At 38.7% G+C, this 16,692-nt stretch overlaps 1 protein-coding gene across 3 annotated transcripts in view; it reads right to left on the reverse strand.

Annotated features, from left to right (window-relative positions):
* ZNF410 (zinc finger protein 410) overlaps nucleotides 1-15,599 on the reverse strand; it is a 32,560-nt gene extending 16,961 nt beyond the window's left edge. For all 3 annotated transcript variants that reach the window (XM_045564101.1, XM_045564090.1, XM_045564094.1), the window contains exons 1-7: nucleotides 15,500-15,599; nucleotides 12,865-13,046; nucleotides 11,425-11,560; nucleotides 8,758-8,976; nucleotides 7,371-7,562; nucleotides 2,638-2,788; nucleotides 1,941-2,122 (exon numbers count right to left, since the gene is read on the reverse strand). In XM_045564101.1, coding sequence (XP_045420057.1) covers nucleotides 1,941-2,122; nucleotides 2,638-2,788; nucleotides 7,371-7,562; nucleotides 8,758-8,976; nucleotides 11,425-11,560; nucleotides 12,865-12,897 — 913 coding nt within the window. In that variant the 5' untranslated portion in view covers nucleotides 12,898-13,046; nucleotides 15,500-15,599. The remainder of the gene's footprint in view (nucleotides 1-1,940; nucleotides 2,123-2,637; nucleotides 2,789-7,370; nucleotides 7,563-8,757; nucleotides 8,977-11,424; nucleotides 11,561-12,864; nucleotides 13,047-15,499) is intronic.
* Between the last annotated feature and the right edge of the window lie 1,093 nt (nucleotides 15,600-16,692).

Here is a 16,692-nt window from a genome sequence, read left to right on the forward strand (position 1 = left end):
CCTCAGCCTCCCAAGTAGCTGAGACTATAGGCACATGCCACCATGCCTGGCTAATTTTTTAAATTTTTTTGTAGAGACGGAGTCTCACTATGTTGTCCAACCTGGTCTCAAACTCCCAGCCTCAAGCAATCCCTCCGTCTTGGCCTCCCAGAATGCTGGGATTAGAGGCATAAGCCACCATGCCCGACTGATTACACTGTTCTTTTAGACTGTACCACACAGTTTAATGTTTGTGATTAATGTTTGTGATTTTCCAGTGGTCTGTAACTTTTTTGAATGCCTGTTTGTATACCCATCTCCACTCCAGAATGCTAGATACTCAAAAAGCTGCTGAAAGAATAAACAATATACTAATACATATGAGGCCACATACGGTGGCTCATGCCTGTAATCCCAGCACTTTGAGATGCCAGGAGCTCCAGACCAGCCTGAGTAACATATTGAGACCCCCAACTCTACCGAAAAAAAAACAGAAAACTTAGCCAGGTATGGTGGCATCCACCTGTAGTCTCAGCTACTCAGGAGGCTGAGGCAGGAGGATCCCTTCAGCCCAGAAGTTTGAGGCTTCAGTGAGCTATGATGACACCACTACACTCTATCCAAGGCAACAGAGTGAGACTCTGCCTTAGAAAAAAAAAGAGATTAACTGAGATGGAAGCTGGCAAAAGTTAGAATAAAGAAAAGAAAAACAGGCGAAAATCAGGTCATAATCTGATGTAAAAGAAAGCATTTTAAGACATTTAGTGTTATCAAATGCTACAAAAATGATGAGCAGTACAATGATGAAGGGTTACCAAATTTAACAATAAAGCATAGTGAACTCTAATTTCTTCCTTATCTATTCAGCTAGATGGTTTTCCTATTCTTTTATTCAAATTGCTTTCTTGGAGCAAGTATAATTTACTCTCTTAAAAACCATCTGAGAACAGAACTGTTTTGCCCCAAATCACATGCAGAGGTTATGTCAATCTAGAGAAAATCACAGGTTCATGCCTAGAATACTTGTGACTTTAGGTCAACCTTCACTTTTTAAATGTCCTTTAATTGTACCTGCTGTCACTTTACCAATACAAGAATGAACAAAAAAGAAACAAAGTGACACAAAAGTGGGGAAGAATAGTTATGCATTCTAAAATAGTGGTCTGGGTTCAGTAATTAATCTTTGGCAAGACACTAGCAAGTGTCTAGACGCTAGCTAGTCCAAGTGGCTTGGAATTTCACACTTAGACTAAGAGTCAAGGAATCTTTATCTTGCTCCTTTGATATTAACATGCTGTGTGACCAGAACAAGTCACATCCCCATTCTGTTTTTCATGTTGTGAGGCTCTAACAAGAAAGCATACTTCTCAAAACCAGGGATTATATCTTATCTTTTGTATTTTTGCCCACCTTAGCCTATTTAGTGCCTAGAACAGGCTCTGTATGGTTTCTGTGACTCAATAAATGTTACTGCTCAAAATTATAACTGGTGGCTCATGCCTGTAATCCAAGCACTCTGGGAGGCAGAAGTGGGAGGATTGCTTGAAGACAGGAGTTCAAGCCCAGCCTGAGCAAGAGTGAGACCCTATCTCTATTAAAAAAAAAAAAAAATTATAACTGTGCAAATGTTCAGAGATATTTGAAAACAGACTAATTTTGTCCATATGTCCTCGTATCATCATTATCTGAGAAGCTCTTACATTTCTTCCTACACATTAAGTTCCTGGAGGCAGAAACACTGTCCGTTCTTCACACACACGTAAAAGTTAAATAAATGTATTGTAAGTATCATGAGGCATTTAAGAAAAAAAAAAAAATCCCATCTTCAGAGTTCTAGCAACAACCCTAGACCTTCATTACGTATTCGCACCTGAGCCTTCCCACTTGAGCCTTTCCTAATGATAGGTAAATAAGTGCTGAGCCAAGTAGACTCCCTAAAGGAATGTTGGTGTGGCACACACCTGTGTGAATTCGTAAGTGGTTCTTCAGGTTTCCAGCTGTAGTGAACTGCTTACCACAGCTAGACTCAGGGCACATAAAGGGCTTCTCCCCATTGTGGGTTCTCATGTGCACCTTCAGCCTCTGTAGCACATAGAAGCTTTTCCCACAACCTTCTGCAGGGCAGATGAATGAGCGGTCATTTCTGCAAAAATAATCATACAAGCAACAATACCTGAAAATACTCTTCACTAGAGATGACAAATCAAAGCTCCTATTGACTCTCACTCAAGGCAGGGACTAAATCTCAAACCGGGATACATCAGAATCACCTGAAGAGTTTGTTAAAATTACAGATGCCCAGCACCTTCCAACGCCAAACTGGTTTCATAGGTTTAGGATACGGGCCCAGGCTTATGTATTATTTTTTAAGTTCTCAAAGAAACTATGTTTTATAATGAGATTTGAGAACTCTTGCTTTAAGACATTTAGATGCCAAATGTCTTATTAAATATTTATCAAGAATGAGATAAATGAGGCAATGCAAATCTTTCTATTAAAGAACAAAAGACATCTTGAACAGAATCTAGCAGAAGCTAGCCGAACAGAAGCTAATTGAACAGAAGCTTGCTCTCCTTTGCCAACTGGGGGACCAGACTCCTCTGGAAGCATCAACGTATGCATCAATATATCCAAGTATGAGATCCCAGATTTGCTCACCGATGAGTTTTGAGGTGGTACTTAAAGTGAGCTGGCCACACAAATGTCCGGTCACAGCCTTCAACTGTACACTTGAGCTTCTTTTCCACTTGAGGAACGGGCCCAGAATCTTTGGGTTGCCCATCACCAGAACCAAGGTGGACATTTTCTCCTGTAACAGAGTCACATATTTATAACACAGGAAGGACCCTGCTCAGACACTGAGGTTCAAACAATAAAGCTCCTAGTGATCAATGATCAGAAATCCATCTTCATCTTCTCCAGCTCTCTTTGTATCCATTTAACAGAAATGAGAGGACTCTATTTCCCCATGCCATTACTCCAGACTACCAAAAGCTATCATGCTTTGCTTCACAAGACTAAGCCTCTTTGACAAATTTAAGAAAAATCCAAAATGGTTTTCTATCAGAAATCTCAGAAAGCAAAATTAAAACTATTTTGCATTATACAGATTGGTAAGGAAGCAGGTATATTAACACTCAGAGTGGGATGCTTAGAGAAATGACAAATTTCTTGGTAGTAAAAAACTATTTTAAGGAGAAATGGTCATTTTTGCTTACTGTGGGTATATAGATTTCTTCCACAGATGGCCATTCTCATATTTCCATCTTCTGAAATCAATCAGGCTGTTTCCTATCATTCTGGAGAATAAGAACCACCTTCCAATTTCCTGTACTAACCCTTTTAGTTATAAAATATTTAAGAATGCAAACACTCAGATGAGTTTTAAAATTTCTAACCACATTAAAAAAAAGAAGTTAGAGAAAGTATCTACTGGAGTTTTGTTCAATAGCATAAAGGGAGGTGAGGAGAGGAGTACATGGTGCCTCTCATAAATTTAAATAAATTCAGGTAATTAAATTAAAATTTTATATAAATTCCAGATTAGCAGGTCATAATCCTTTTCTGTCATTTTCTTCAAGACAGACTTAAAGATCAATAGAGGAAAAAAAATCATAGTCACTTAATTTTGCTATGAGCATATGGGTTTACCTTTCCACTATACATACCTTAGGAATAAAATTTATATTTCCAAATTTCCCTCTCAAAAGGCAAGAGTAGGCCAGGCACGGTGGCTCATGCCTGTAATCCTACCACTCTGGGAGGCCGAGGTGGGAGGATCGCTCGAGGTCAGGAGTTCGAGACCAGCCTGAGCAAGAGCGAGACCCTTGTCTCTACTAAAAAAATAGAAAGAAATGATCTGGACAGCTAAAATTATATACATAGAAAAAACTTAGCCAGGCATGGTGGCACATGCTTGTAGTCCCAGCTACTCGGGAGGCTGAGGCAGAAGGATTTTGTAAGCCCAGGAGTTTGAGGTTGCTGTGAGCTTGACGCCACGGCACTCTAGCCCGGGCAATAGAGCGAGACTCTGTCTCAAAAAAAAAAAAAAAAAAGGCAAGAGTACAATATATATGTTGTACCTACCACATTCCCTGGAGACTGACAGCTGATCAAAGGCAGTTTCTGACTCACCTATTAATCTCTTACTGCCCTACATTCTCCTTGGTATACTTTACCAAATACTAGTCATAAAACTAATTGCCCCAAAGTCAGAGCAGAACCTAGGATGCCGTCTCCTACTTATTAACTTTTTCTTTAATATTGTCCCTGGTTTTTAAATTTGTGTAAATGAAAAATATCTACACATAGGTAAAATTTAAACAGCACAAAAGTACATGTACCATAAAGGAAACTTCCCACCGACCCCAGAGTTCCAGCTAATTAATTTCTAACGAAAGGTCTGTAGAAACATCACACTAATCCAAAGATTTAAATCATTGTGACAGTTGGGGCTTTGTACATTCAATTTTGTAGATACAATAAGAATACCGATAAACATAAAACACAAAAAAATGAATACAAGATGTAAGGCAAGGCTAAGAAATCACTGGAATCTCTCCTTCTCAACACCGAAGATTAGCAATATATGCTCAAATATATGGCAAATTATTCCCTAAAAAAAAATCTTCAGAAAAGCACTCACTTAAAGGAGTGTTCCCTCAGTTACTCTGTTTTTGAAAAACAACTGTTTGGGAAAGACAGATGAACTTAAAATAATCTCAACAAGTGACAGTTTGGGATACTTAGAAGTTATCTGATGGAACTGAATAAATTTTTAAAAAAAGAGATACAAAGAAATTCAACACCTCATAACTGCAAGTGTTGGGTAACACTATAAGTGCTTTAAAAATCCTACAGTTATATGAGTCTTTGCATTTGAGATAAAATTCCAGTGAGAGTATTATAAATAGCAGGGGTCAGCAAACTTTTTCTGTAAGAGGCCAGGTAGGAAATACTTTCAGCTTTGCAAGCAATATGGGCTCTGCCACAACTACTCAACTTTCCCATAGTAGCAGCCATATACAATTTGTAACTAATGGAAATGCCTGTGTTTCAATAAAACTTTATTTATTAAAAAAGGTGGGGATTTGGTCCAAATGCCTTTGCTGACAGGATATACGGCATTATATACAAAATTAAAATATTTTCACCAGGCATGGTGGCTAACAACTGTAATCCCAGCATTTTGAGAGGCCAAGGTGGGAGGATCACTTGAGGCCAGGAGTTTGAGGCCAGCCTGGGCAACATAGCGAGACCTTGTCTCAAAAAAATGGAAAAAAGAAAAAAAAACAAAAGTTAGCTGGGCATGGTGGTGCGTGCCTGTAGTCCCAGCTAATAAGGAGGCTGAGGCAGGAGGACCACTTGGGCCTAGGAGTTCAAGGCTGCAATGAGCTACATGATTGCACCACTGCACTCCAGCATGGGTGCCACAAAGCAAGATGCTGACTCTTAAAAAAGTAAAAGAAAAGAAAAGAAAAAATAAAATATTTCTGTATTCAAGCAATTTAGAGGGAAGTAAAGATGATGAGGTCTGAAAAACTGTGATAGAGGAGTCACAAAGTAGCTTCAGTAATGACAATGACAAAGATATTTATGTTAAAAATGTATTAAAATATTGAATAAAACCATTTCATTACATGTTAGTGGGTGAAAAGCAATATTAAGTATATTTCACACAATTTAAAATGCATATGTATAACCAAAATCACAAAACTTCTCAATGGCAACTTTCAATGTTAATTTTATCTACATGCCTAAAGGTTTATATATATCTAAGAAAAAAGTTTTTAGGGAATCATCTTGTTGAGAAAATAAAAAATTGTCTTATATTTGGGGTAACTTTATATTCAGGCATACATGGTAGTTGTTAAGGTAGTAAAGCAACACATTTTGAGAGTAAGAAAAATATCCACACAATGCTTTGATGAATATAAAGCATTTCCTAGAAAGTATTTTATTTAATCTTCATAACAACCTAATCAGGTAGGCTGCCTGATCTCTATGTTCTGAACAAGAGAAAACTAAAGGTAAGGGAGTTAAACTGCCTGAGGCAGGGAACTAGTAAATGATGGTGCCTGGTCTGGATTCCAGGATCCCAAATTCTAAATCCCAAGCTCCCTCAATATACTGCTTCTCACTGGCAAATATGGCACTACTTCCTCAATACAAGTGGAAATGCTGAAGGTTTCAGGATCCAGAGATTGGCAAAAACATTCTCAGGAAGAATCTGACCTTTAGAGTCCCCCCAAGATGTAAAATTAACTATTCTAAGCAGCACTATGGTAGTTACAAACAGAACTAATTATTCTGAAAACTAATAGAAGTCCGGAGTTCTCTGTGCAGGAAAAGATTTAGGTTAATGTTTCTAAAACTGAATATTCTGAAATATTAGTAGCATGCTTGAGTTCTCTATGAGAAATTATTTTAACTTTTTGTTTCCATTTGAATGGTAATCAAAAAATCATAAGCATATTCTAGATCATCTGCATTAACTCCAAACACCTATATACTGACATGAGATTTCAATGCTTAAGTTTAGTTTGTGATAATGATAGTGTTGAACCATGTAGTACTAATTTGTCAACTATTAATTAGAAAATACAGAGGCAGATCTAAAACAAAAAGTATTAATGGCATACTACATAAGCAAAGGTTTTGCAGTGGTTTGAATAGAGCCATGGTTCTATTAAGCTTTAACATGTATCAGAACCAAGTTTCTGACACAGAAGGTCTGGGATAGGGTCTGAGAGTTTGCATTTCTAAGTTTCCAAGTGATGCTGATGATTCAGGAACAATACTTTGAAAATTACTAGAACAGAGAAAAGTGGCACAGAGTAAGTAGCATAGGTATGCTGAACTGGAAAGAAAGAACATTAAAGCCATCATAGCTAATTGTTAAATTTTCATGAGCAGCAATTTTGTTTCAACAAAACATAATCATCTGCCATATTTACTTAGTATTAATTTTATTTTCATTAGTTTTATTTCTATTAATTGATAAAACTATTATGATTTCATTATGGTATAAGAGTTCTAAGTATAAGAAGTTTACACAGAATTTATGATTTTACCTATTTAAGGGACATTACAATAAAAACAATTCAAGATAACCCCAGGTTCTGGGAGTATTTTTTTTTTTTTCCTTTAAAAGGGGCTCTGTACCTTATTTAAAGTTGAGAATACAGAATACTAGTTTAGTTGATTTTGGACACAAATCTGACATGGCCAAGTTATTTTATGGAAAATAAGACCTAAGCAATTTACACATTTCTAATACTCTGCTCTCATCAATAAAACAATTTGAATTATATACAATTCAAAACATAGCCATTGCTTTATCAAAGTTTCTTTGCACAGAACAGTGGAAAGGAAAATGCCACGAGTCTCACCATTGCTGTTGGTTTTTGCACTCTTTGCCAATTGTGCACGAGTAGCAGCAATCAGACTGTCATGGGCCAACTCCTGAACCCGGAGGAACCATGGAATGCTACTGTCTGTACTTTCACTGGAGAGGAAATCATTCCCTGAATCTTCTGCCTCATCCTGTACAAAAACTAAGTGCTCAGCTGAAGAGCCCAGACCTGAAAAACAAGAAGATATATGGAAGTTAGCCATCAAGTAATCCTTTCATTTGCCCTGGCTCAGAATCTTTCCATGTCCTGAATCACCTATTCTAGATCTTCAACCCTCACTTCAAACTTCTGTGCTTATAGATGATTAGGCTATTACTTTTCTACTCTCAACCTGAAAGCTTGTTGTTACCTTGCCTCCTCTTGTTTCAGAGGGAAAGCTGGCCTTCCTGGCAATCAAGCTAACACCCACCTCTAGTATCTCAGTCTCACTCTTCAGTTATTCCCACCTTTACCTTTCAGTGTTCTCCTCTCTCTTATCTGCAACCTATTCCTATTGGACAGCTTTTCCTTATAGCCTTTAAATGTGTCAGAGCTCAAGTCTCTCTCACCTTTATTTTTTAAAAGAATAGAAAACCCCAAGTACTTCTCTAGCTATTACCTTCTTACCTATTCCTTCAAAGTCAAGTTTCTTAAACAAGTGTAAAGTGTACCTTTTAGTTTGCTTATCCACTTTCTCACCTTCCATCCACTCACCCCCCATCTCTTTAACCCTGGCCTCCACCTCTACTGCCCAAATAACAATTGTTCTTGCTAAGGTCACTAGACACACCCTTCATCTCACTAGACCACCCTGTAGGATTTGGCATGATTTAGTACCTTTCTTCCTTAAAACTTTTGTCATTCCTTGGCATCTTCCCCACCATTCTTTCCCAGTTTCTTCATCTGCTTCCAGATGCTCCTTCCCATTCTTCTGTTGCCCTCTTACATGTTTTTTCCCCCCCAAGGTCTCAGACTTGCCTTCTTTTCTGTTTATGCTTCAGACATCTCTTGCACCAAAACTACTTATTTCACACCAGACCTCTCTAGAACTCTGGAATCCTATTTCTGACTCTCTAAAGGACACCTCCTCCTGAATGTCCCTCCAAAATCTCAACATCAACAAGCACAAATTGGAATCAATCATCCTCCCCCAAGCCCTGTTCCTGTGCTATCTCAGTAAATGGCACCACCTAATTTCCCACATGAGAAATGAGACTCATCCTAGAGTCCTCCCTCTCCTTCTCCACATTCAAATGGTCACCAGACCACACCAATTCTCCAAAATAATAAAGCTTCTTTCCATTTTAAGTATGACTGAGTTAAAAATGCCCCACCCCCTATTTTTTCTTAAGCATGAGTTTAGAAAAAGATAAAAAAAAAATACCTGCTCTTGTTAGGTTAAGAAGAATAAAAGAAGTGCTATCACTTGGTTGTAGATCTTGCAACAAGCTAGGAGACTCAGGAGTGGACAAAAACTCTGTGGACTTCGGTACAGCCTGAGCCCTCGTCTCTTCTCCGTCTGGGCCCACATTCACCTGAAGGCTTCTCAAAACAGCTGAGGAAGGGACCTCCTTGGAGGAGTTAGTATGATTTGGAGTATCATCTAGTAAAGGGAAAACACCACAGCTTTATGTGTCATCTATCTCCAAGGGGCTCACCATTTCAATACATAGCAACTAATGCCCTTGTAACTTCCCTCAGTATCTAACACACTTACAGAAGCAGACAGCATTCTCATTTTACAAACATAACATCTGCCTCAGAGAACAAAGATGCCATTAAGTTCTAAAGATTGTCAGCCAAAATGTGAGGAACAGACTCTTCTCACACTTAGCAGTAACTAATAACCAAACATTCACATCAGACATTACAGAATTTAGTCCTTTTTGAGGCCAGAAATCAGTACTTTTTTCTTGACAAATATAGCTACACAATGAATACTAAACTCAAGAACAGGACCTAAAATTTTTCTTGGAGAGTGTTCCCTGTTCTTAACTTTTATAACACATATGTGATGACTGTGGTGAGTAATTAGCAGGGGAAAAAACACAGCCTGGGAAGCAATCACAATTCTACAGAATCATCAATATGTTTCATTACAGTTCTAGGTTTTATACCGGATGTAAAGAAATAATTCAGAAGACTTCACTTCAAGAAATCTGTTCTAAAGGAAGGAAAGATTTTCCAAAAGTTTTGGTTGTAATATAGATTACAGGAATAAAAGTGGATGGTACTGCCAATTTCATTCAGCATTATGAATGTACTTAATGCTACAGAACTGTAAACTCAGAAATGGTTAAAATGGTAATTTTATGTTATACATATTTTATCACCAAAAAAAGAATAAAGTTCATAGCAGCACTGTTGGTCATAGTACAACACTAGAAAATAACTAAATATTCATCAATAGTGGCATGGATAAAGAAGTTATGGTATCCTCATATAACACTATAAAGCAATGAAACCAAACAAACCAGCTACACACTTTAAGAATGAACCACACAAATACAGAGTAAAAGAAGAAAGGTGGGCCGGGTGCAGTGGCTCACACCTGTACTCCCAGCACTTTGGGAGGCCAAGGAGGGAGAATCACTTGAGGCCAGGAGTTCGAGACCAGCCTGAGCAATACTGTGATTCCATCTCTACTAAAAATAGAAAAATTAGCTGGACATTGTGGTGCATGCCTGTAGTCTCAGCTACTCAGGAGGCTAAGACAAGAGGATGGCTTGAGCCCAGGAGTGAGAGGCCGCAGTGAGCTATGATGATGCCACGGCACTCTACCCATGGCAACCGAGCAAGACTCTGTCTCAAAAAAAAAAAAAAAAAAAAAATCAAAGAATACCATTAAAGTACAGTAACCAGATTTTTTTATTTTTTTTATGTATTTATTTTTTATTTTCCCACTCACTACAGCCTCAAACTCCTGGTTGTAAACCATCCTTCTGTTTCAGCCTCCTGAGTAGCTAGGACTACAGGCATGCACCACCAAGCCTAGCTAATTTTTTTTAATTTTTGTAGAGATGGTGTCTCACTATGCTGCCCAGGCTGGTCTCAAACTACTGGGCTCAAGTGATCCTCCAGCCTTGGCCTCCCAAAGTGTTAGGATTATGGGCGTGAGCCACCACATCCACCAGAAGACTTTATAACAAACAAGTAAGTTGTCACCAACAGATTAATACTGACCCTCCTGTGATTTACCATTAATATTCCAAATTTTAAAACAAGGATAAGAAATATAAAGAATTCACTACGCCCCAAAATAATGTTCTCCTTGTTAACAGTTAAGTGATAGGATCTCCCTCTCTCCATCCAAAGCTAATCTCAGTACCTGTACTCAAAATTCTACTTCCTACTTTTTCAGGAGCCTCTTCACCAATCATCTATTACCTCTGTCTTAGCTTCTCTAATTGGCTCTTTCCTCTTAGCATAAAACAACCCCCAAATATCTTCTATCTCAAACAAAAATCTTTCCTCTACCTTACCTCCTTCTCTTTTTTCCTTCTCATAGCAGGAGAGCCTTTAGAAAGTATGTATAGTCACTTACTCAGCTACACTTACTTTGCATAGATACCTCAACTCTCTGCAGCCTGTCTTTCTACTGCCTTTGCTCCATGGAACAGGTCCTGCTGAGGTCAATGATTGTCTCCATTTGGTCCCTATTTCACTGGGCCTCTCAGGAGCATCTGACACACTGACTTCCCTTGGGTTCCATGCCTCCATTCTACGCTGATATTCATCCTACTACAGTAGTCTTTCCATGCCCTTCTTTGCAGGCTCTCTTGCCTCATCCTGTACCTTAAATAGAGAGTTCCACAAGATTTCTGCCTTAGCCTTTTTTCCCTCACTCTCACACTCCTTGAGTAATCATATGCATTCCTATGGCTTAAACTATCGATGCACTTATAACTCCTGTGGTTGCTTTTTCTCCATGACTCCTAATTTTTACAGTTTCCACCAATCAGTTATTAAATCAGTTATTTCACCAGTACCATAGAGTAGGCTAAGCTCTTACGGACTTCTTTAGCCTATCTCTGGTGATCATAACTTTTACCTGGTAACATTAGCCGACTGCATTCTGAGGCTTCAGTCACCGGAAGGAGGGACAAACAAGTAATGTCTTTAGCTTCTGATTCTACTAGCCCCTGTCCCAATGGGATGGATGTATTCTGAACAAACTGTACCAGGAGCTGGGTTGGGGGGAAAAAGACAACACTGAGAAAAACAGGTTGTTAGGAATGGGACCTAAACTTTTCAATTTACCAAAAGGTGATAATGTAATTAAGTCTTGACTGTTCACTAGCCTCAATCATATTAAAAGAAAAACTAGATTAACTACAATGTAATATTTAAAGTTATCTTATCATGTCCTCTGCTCTAGAGAAAGGCTGATTTATACAAAGTCATGCACTGCATGATGTTTTAGTCAATAACCATATATACGAAGGTGGTCCTACAAAATTATAATACTATATTTTTACTGTAATTTTTCTAAGTTTAGATATGTTTAGATACACAAATTCTATCGTGTTCCAATTGCTCACAGTATTCAGTACAGTAACATACTGTACAGTTTTGTAGTCTAGGAGCAATGGGCTATATATCATGTAGCCTAGGAGCATAGTAAGCTATACCACCTAGGTTGGTGTAATTACACTCTATGATGTTTACACCATAACAAAATCACCTAATGACACATTTCTCAGAATATATCTGTCATTAAGTGATACCTCACTGTCATTAGGTTAACCTCCGTCATCTTCTGTCAAACACAGAAATGATAGAAATATTTTAAAATGATAGCTACTTAAAAAAAAACATCAACTGCATTGTACTGACTACATTTTACAAAGCACTATTCTGTGTACTGGCTCCTTTAATCCTCACATTAACCCAGTAAGATTGAACAAGTATTTGATAGATGAGGAATCAAGTTGGAGACATTAAGTAAATTGTCTAAGATCACATGAACAGTTAGGAGCATTGCCAATCTTCAAACTTAAGTAATCTGATTCCAAGTTCAGTCTTCTTTCCATTATGCAACACAGATACACTAAAATTTAAGTGATAAAATGAACAAAAATAAAAAAAAATTTTAAATCCCCTAATAATGTTCAGAAAGAAAATACTTTCAGATATATATAAAATTAATAAAAGAACAGTTTGTGGTAGTAAATATTTACATACATATGTGATGTATACATATGTATACATTAGATTTTGTCATCATATAATTACCTGAATGCATAATAATCTTATACTTAAACACAGATACAAAAAAAAAATCGCAAAAGATAAAAATAGAATTTTTAAATCTTTGAGAAAATACTTAGTAACAGAAAATAATAACTAGTAGTTACAATCAAAACCACTTGGCTCACAAAACCTAAGATATTTACTATCTTGCCCATTAAAGTTTGCTGACCTCTGAACTAAGGATAAACCTTGAAATACAGCCCACCAAAAGAAAAGGAAACAAGCTGACTGGGCTCACCTCTGGTTTGGATTCTAACTCATCTGATAACATTGATTCAGTTTCCAAATCCTGTAGCTGTTCAGGGGACAGGTTTAAATTTAATTCAGAGTCAATGACACCTTCCTTTTATGCTCATATTCCTCTAGGAAATACTATGCTCTTCCTGTAAGATGCTGTACTGGGTGGGTAATCAATTTAACCTAAAATGGAAGTAAAAAAGAGACAGAGCATTAAGAGCAGTGGGAAAATGTAGCTAAACAAAGGCGCTTCTTTACATATCCCAAAATCACAACAAGCAAGCAAATGAAGAATTCAGCTCTAACTAAACACTTGCTTTAAAATAGAACAAACACAATAGTTATCAACATTCATAAAAATGTCATGCTTTGATACAGAATATCTACTTCTAATAATCTATTCTAAAACAAGTCCTTAAATATGGATAGAGATATGCCCAGAGATGTTCACCTTATCTTATGTGATAAACAACTAGAAGCAACAGGTAAATATATATATCTCTCTCTCTCCAACAATTAGGGAATAGTTGATTAAATATGGCATTGTCACTTCAAAATATGATTACGAAGACAGTGCAACAAAGAAAAATGATTATGACATGTTAAATTATAAAAATAAAATAGAAAATTATATGCTTGCTATTAATATTAAAACTAGTTATGATTTGCATAGGAAAAAATAAAAGGAAATTCACATAGCCATGATAGTAGCTATATCGTCATAAACTGGTGTGCCTATTTTTTCTCAAATTTCTAATTTTTCTAAAAACTAGATTGCTTTGATAATGATAAAAAATTACATTAGAAGAAACTCAAAATTTGAAGTGTTTCCCAGAGTACATGTACTCCCAGGACCCTGATGCAGCTGCCCTCCAGACCAGACCCCAACAACTGTCGCTAAAATTCAGAGTACTATTATATAGAAAGTAATCATATATTGTAAAATGTATCCAAGATGAGTACATTTACAATTAATGAGTACATTAAGTTTTCAATTAATACAAGGGTAGAATGGAAAATTAGAATAAGACTTTATAAAAAGGGCATTTATAGGTACCTATATAAATGTTTACTGTCTTGTTGGTTCCTTCCTCTCCCTCTTTCTAGCTGCCTGAAATCCTCATTTTTCATTGCAAAGAAATAACAATATACAAGCTATAAATGAAAATGCTCCCTTTAAGTTTCCCACATAAAAGTATCAAACCTTCATTTCTAACTGCTTGCTGGGTATCTTCACATGTATATCCAACAGCAACTCAACCCCAACAATGTCCAAGATCCAGATTATGATCTCCTCCACTAAACCTGTTCTCCTGTATTATCTATTTCAATTATTGCCCAATCTTCCTCCCACTCAGCTGCAAATTCTAGGTCTTTAACAATCTTTCTCGTTCTCCATATTTAAATAATCCCAGTGATTCTAAGTCCCCCAAATATACTCCTACTGTAATGTCCTCTTTAGGTCTCTCAGTAACTTTCAACGACACTATTAAAATAGGCTTCTAACTGGTCATCCTGCCTTTAAAACCCCCCTTTCCCCAACCCATCTTTTTATGCAGCCACTCTAGTTATCTTTCCAAATCACATAAATGCTTATGTCACTCTCCCTATTCAAACTTCAGTGCCTCAGAATAGTCAGATCTCTAAAGTTAAACCTCTTCATTTACAGAGGAACAAACCCCAAAGACAAAGATTAAATAACTTTCCAAAAATTAGATATCTACTTAAATGCAAAACTTAAAACTAGAACTTAAATCTGACTGCTACTTTAGTTGTCCTTTATTGTGCCCCACACTAAGATAACACAAAGAGGAATTTCTCACGCCTAACAACAAAATGACACATTATTTCAAAATGTTACTGTTATTTTCTTTGAAAATATACTGCGTTGGCCCTTGTGCCAAATGAAGTGTAAGTACGAATTTTTAAGTCCCAAGTTAATAATATTTAACTTCCAAATGGTGCCTAAATGCATTTCTGAGCCTCATTAGCAAGTGGAATAAACTAATAAACTAACTGGATTTTCGTCTTGAGAAACGTCGGAGCATAATTTCAACACGAAAGGCGTACGGGCTGTAAACACTCACAGCCCACACCCCCGCAGGAAATGACAAGCAAAGGAGATAAAAGCGGCCCAGCCCCGCCGAGTAAGCAGCCGTCCTTCTTGTAGACCCAGAAACTAAGTGGACGTATGATATGAGTAGCTCTGGGCTGAAACATTCAGCGCAGGACCCCCCTCGGCATCTCCTTTCTCCCTTCACAAAAGCCTTACTATGAGGCCCCAAGGTCGGCGGACAGGCCCCGGCTACGGGTGCAATCAGAGAGCCCCCGCCCAGGGGACTCGCTGACTCCGGCTATCTCAGGACGGTCTTGATACCATATTCCTGCTCCCAAAACCAAGCAAACGAGCCGAAACATCGCCCCGAAAAACCCGCGAGGGGGAGGCTCCAAGCCGTGAGGCTTCAGAACTGCCGCTCCCGGGCCCGCCAGATCCGGGAGGGGTGCCCAAGGGGGGCGGTTTCCCTGTCCTCTCTGGGGGAGAACTCGGCCCCTGCCTCCCCCACCCAACCAAGAAGCCAGTATCGGCGTCCTCCTCCTCGGAGACCATCCAGCCGAGCAGGTGTGGCCAGGCCCACCTCGCAGCTCACATTCCCGTTCAGGGCAGCCGGCGGTCCGTCAATCGGTCCCGAATTCCGTCCACACACAACGTCTTCCGGCTCCCGCCGGAAGCAGCTCGAGCGCGGGACAGGAAGTTTGGCCGTCCCCCCACGCACACACCCACTTTCCCGCCCCAGGGCTCCGTGGGAGCTGCGCGCCTCGCGCTCCCGTCTGGAGGGCAGCTGGCGGGGCCAGTTCTGGCTCGCAGCGCAGGGCTCAGCCTGGACCGAAAGAACCGCGCCTCCCACCCATTCTCTCTCGGCTTTCGGGGCTCCTAGGTCCGCGAAGCCCGAAAAAAAGGGTCAGTTAACTCTAGCCGTGACGTCACTGCCTCTCCGCAGCAGCGGATGGGCAGTTTTTCTTGTCTGCTGAGGAGTTACAATGGAAGCGAATGAGAAAGCAAAGATAACTACTTAAACATTTATCAGAGGTCTCCGTGGAGAGGACCTCGAAGCTTTAATACTCCAAAGGGAACTTGCAGAATCAAGTTCGCATTTCATACAGGACAAGGTACGAATTGAGTCTGGGTTCCCCCTTGGATTCCATGAACGGCGGCTTAAACACTTCCAGGCTGGTTGCCACCACTTGTTAGAGCGTTAAGAGTTTGACTGACTTCTTGAAATTATTGATTTTTTTAATACTTGCTGCGTGCGGAAGAATGAAGGACTCAACTAAGATAGCGGCAGCGGGAATTAAAGGAGTTCTCTATTAATAAAAAAGTCATTTTCAAGGTTAAAGATAAGCCTTGATGACAAGGTTTGGTTACACAAATAACTAATGGTAATTTAAAACAAAGGAGAAACACGTTTCAGAAGAAGATAATTCCTCTGTAGAAAAGCAGAGTTTGAGGTGCCAATCCAGAGTTCAGGATATTCGCTTGGAGGTGAAGGTCCAGGCTCAAGTAAGAGGTCGGAAATAGAAATGTAGATTTGGGAGTTATCAACATACAGAGAAGAGATGAAGCCCCTCAGGAGATGAAATGGGCCAGGAAAAGTATTATTATATAAAACAAGAAAGAAGAGAAGGCCACTAAAGTAAACTGGAGTGACTGATTATCAATACAGTCTGAATCTACTTATTACAAATGTTGCATACAAAAGTACGTTGGCAGTGTGTAAACAGGTGTCCGTAAACCACAACACTCAGAAAAATATCTTCAATTTTACTGTTC

Source organism: Lemur catta, chromosome 1 (genome assembly GCF_020740605.2).
Source record: "Lemur catta isolate mLemCat1 chromosome 1, mLemCat1.pri, whole genome shotgun sequence".
In the NCBI taxonomy this organism is placed as follows: Eukaryota; Metazoa; Chordata; class Mammalia; order Primates; family Lemuridae; genus Lemur; species Lemur catta.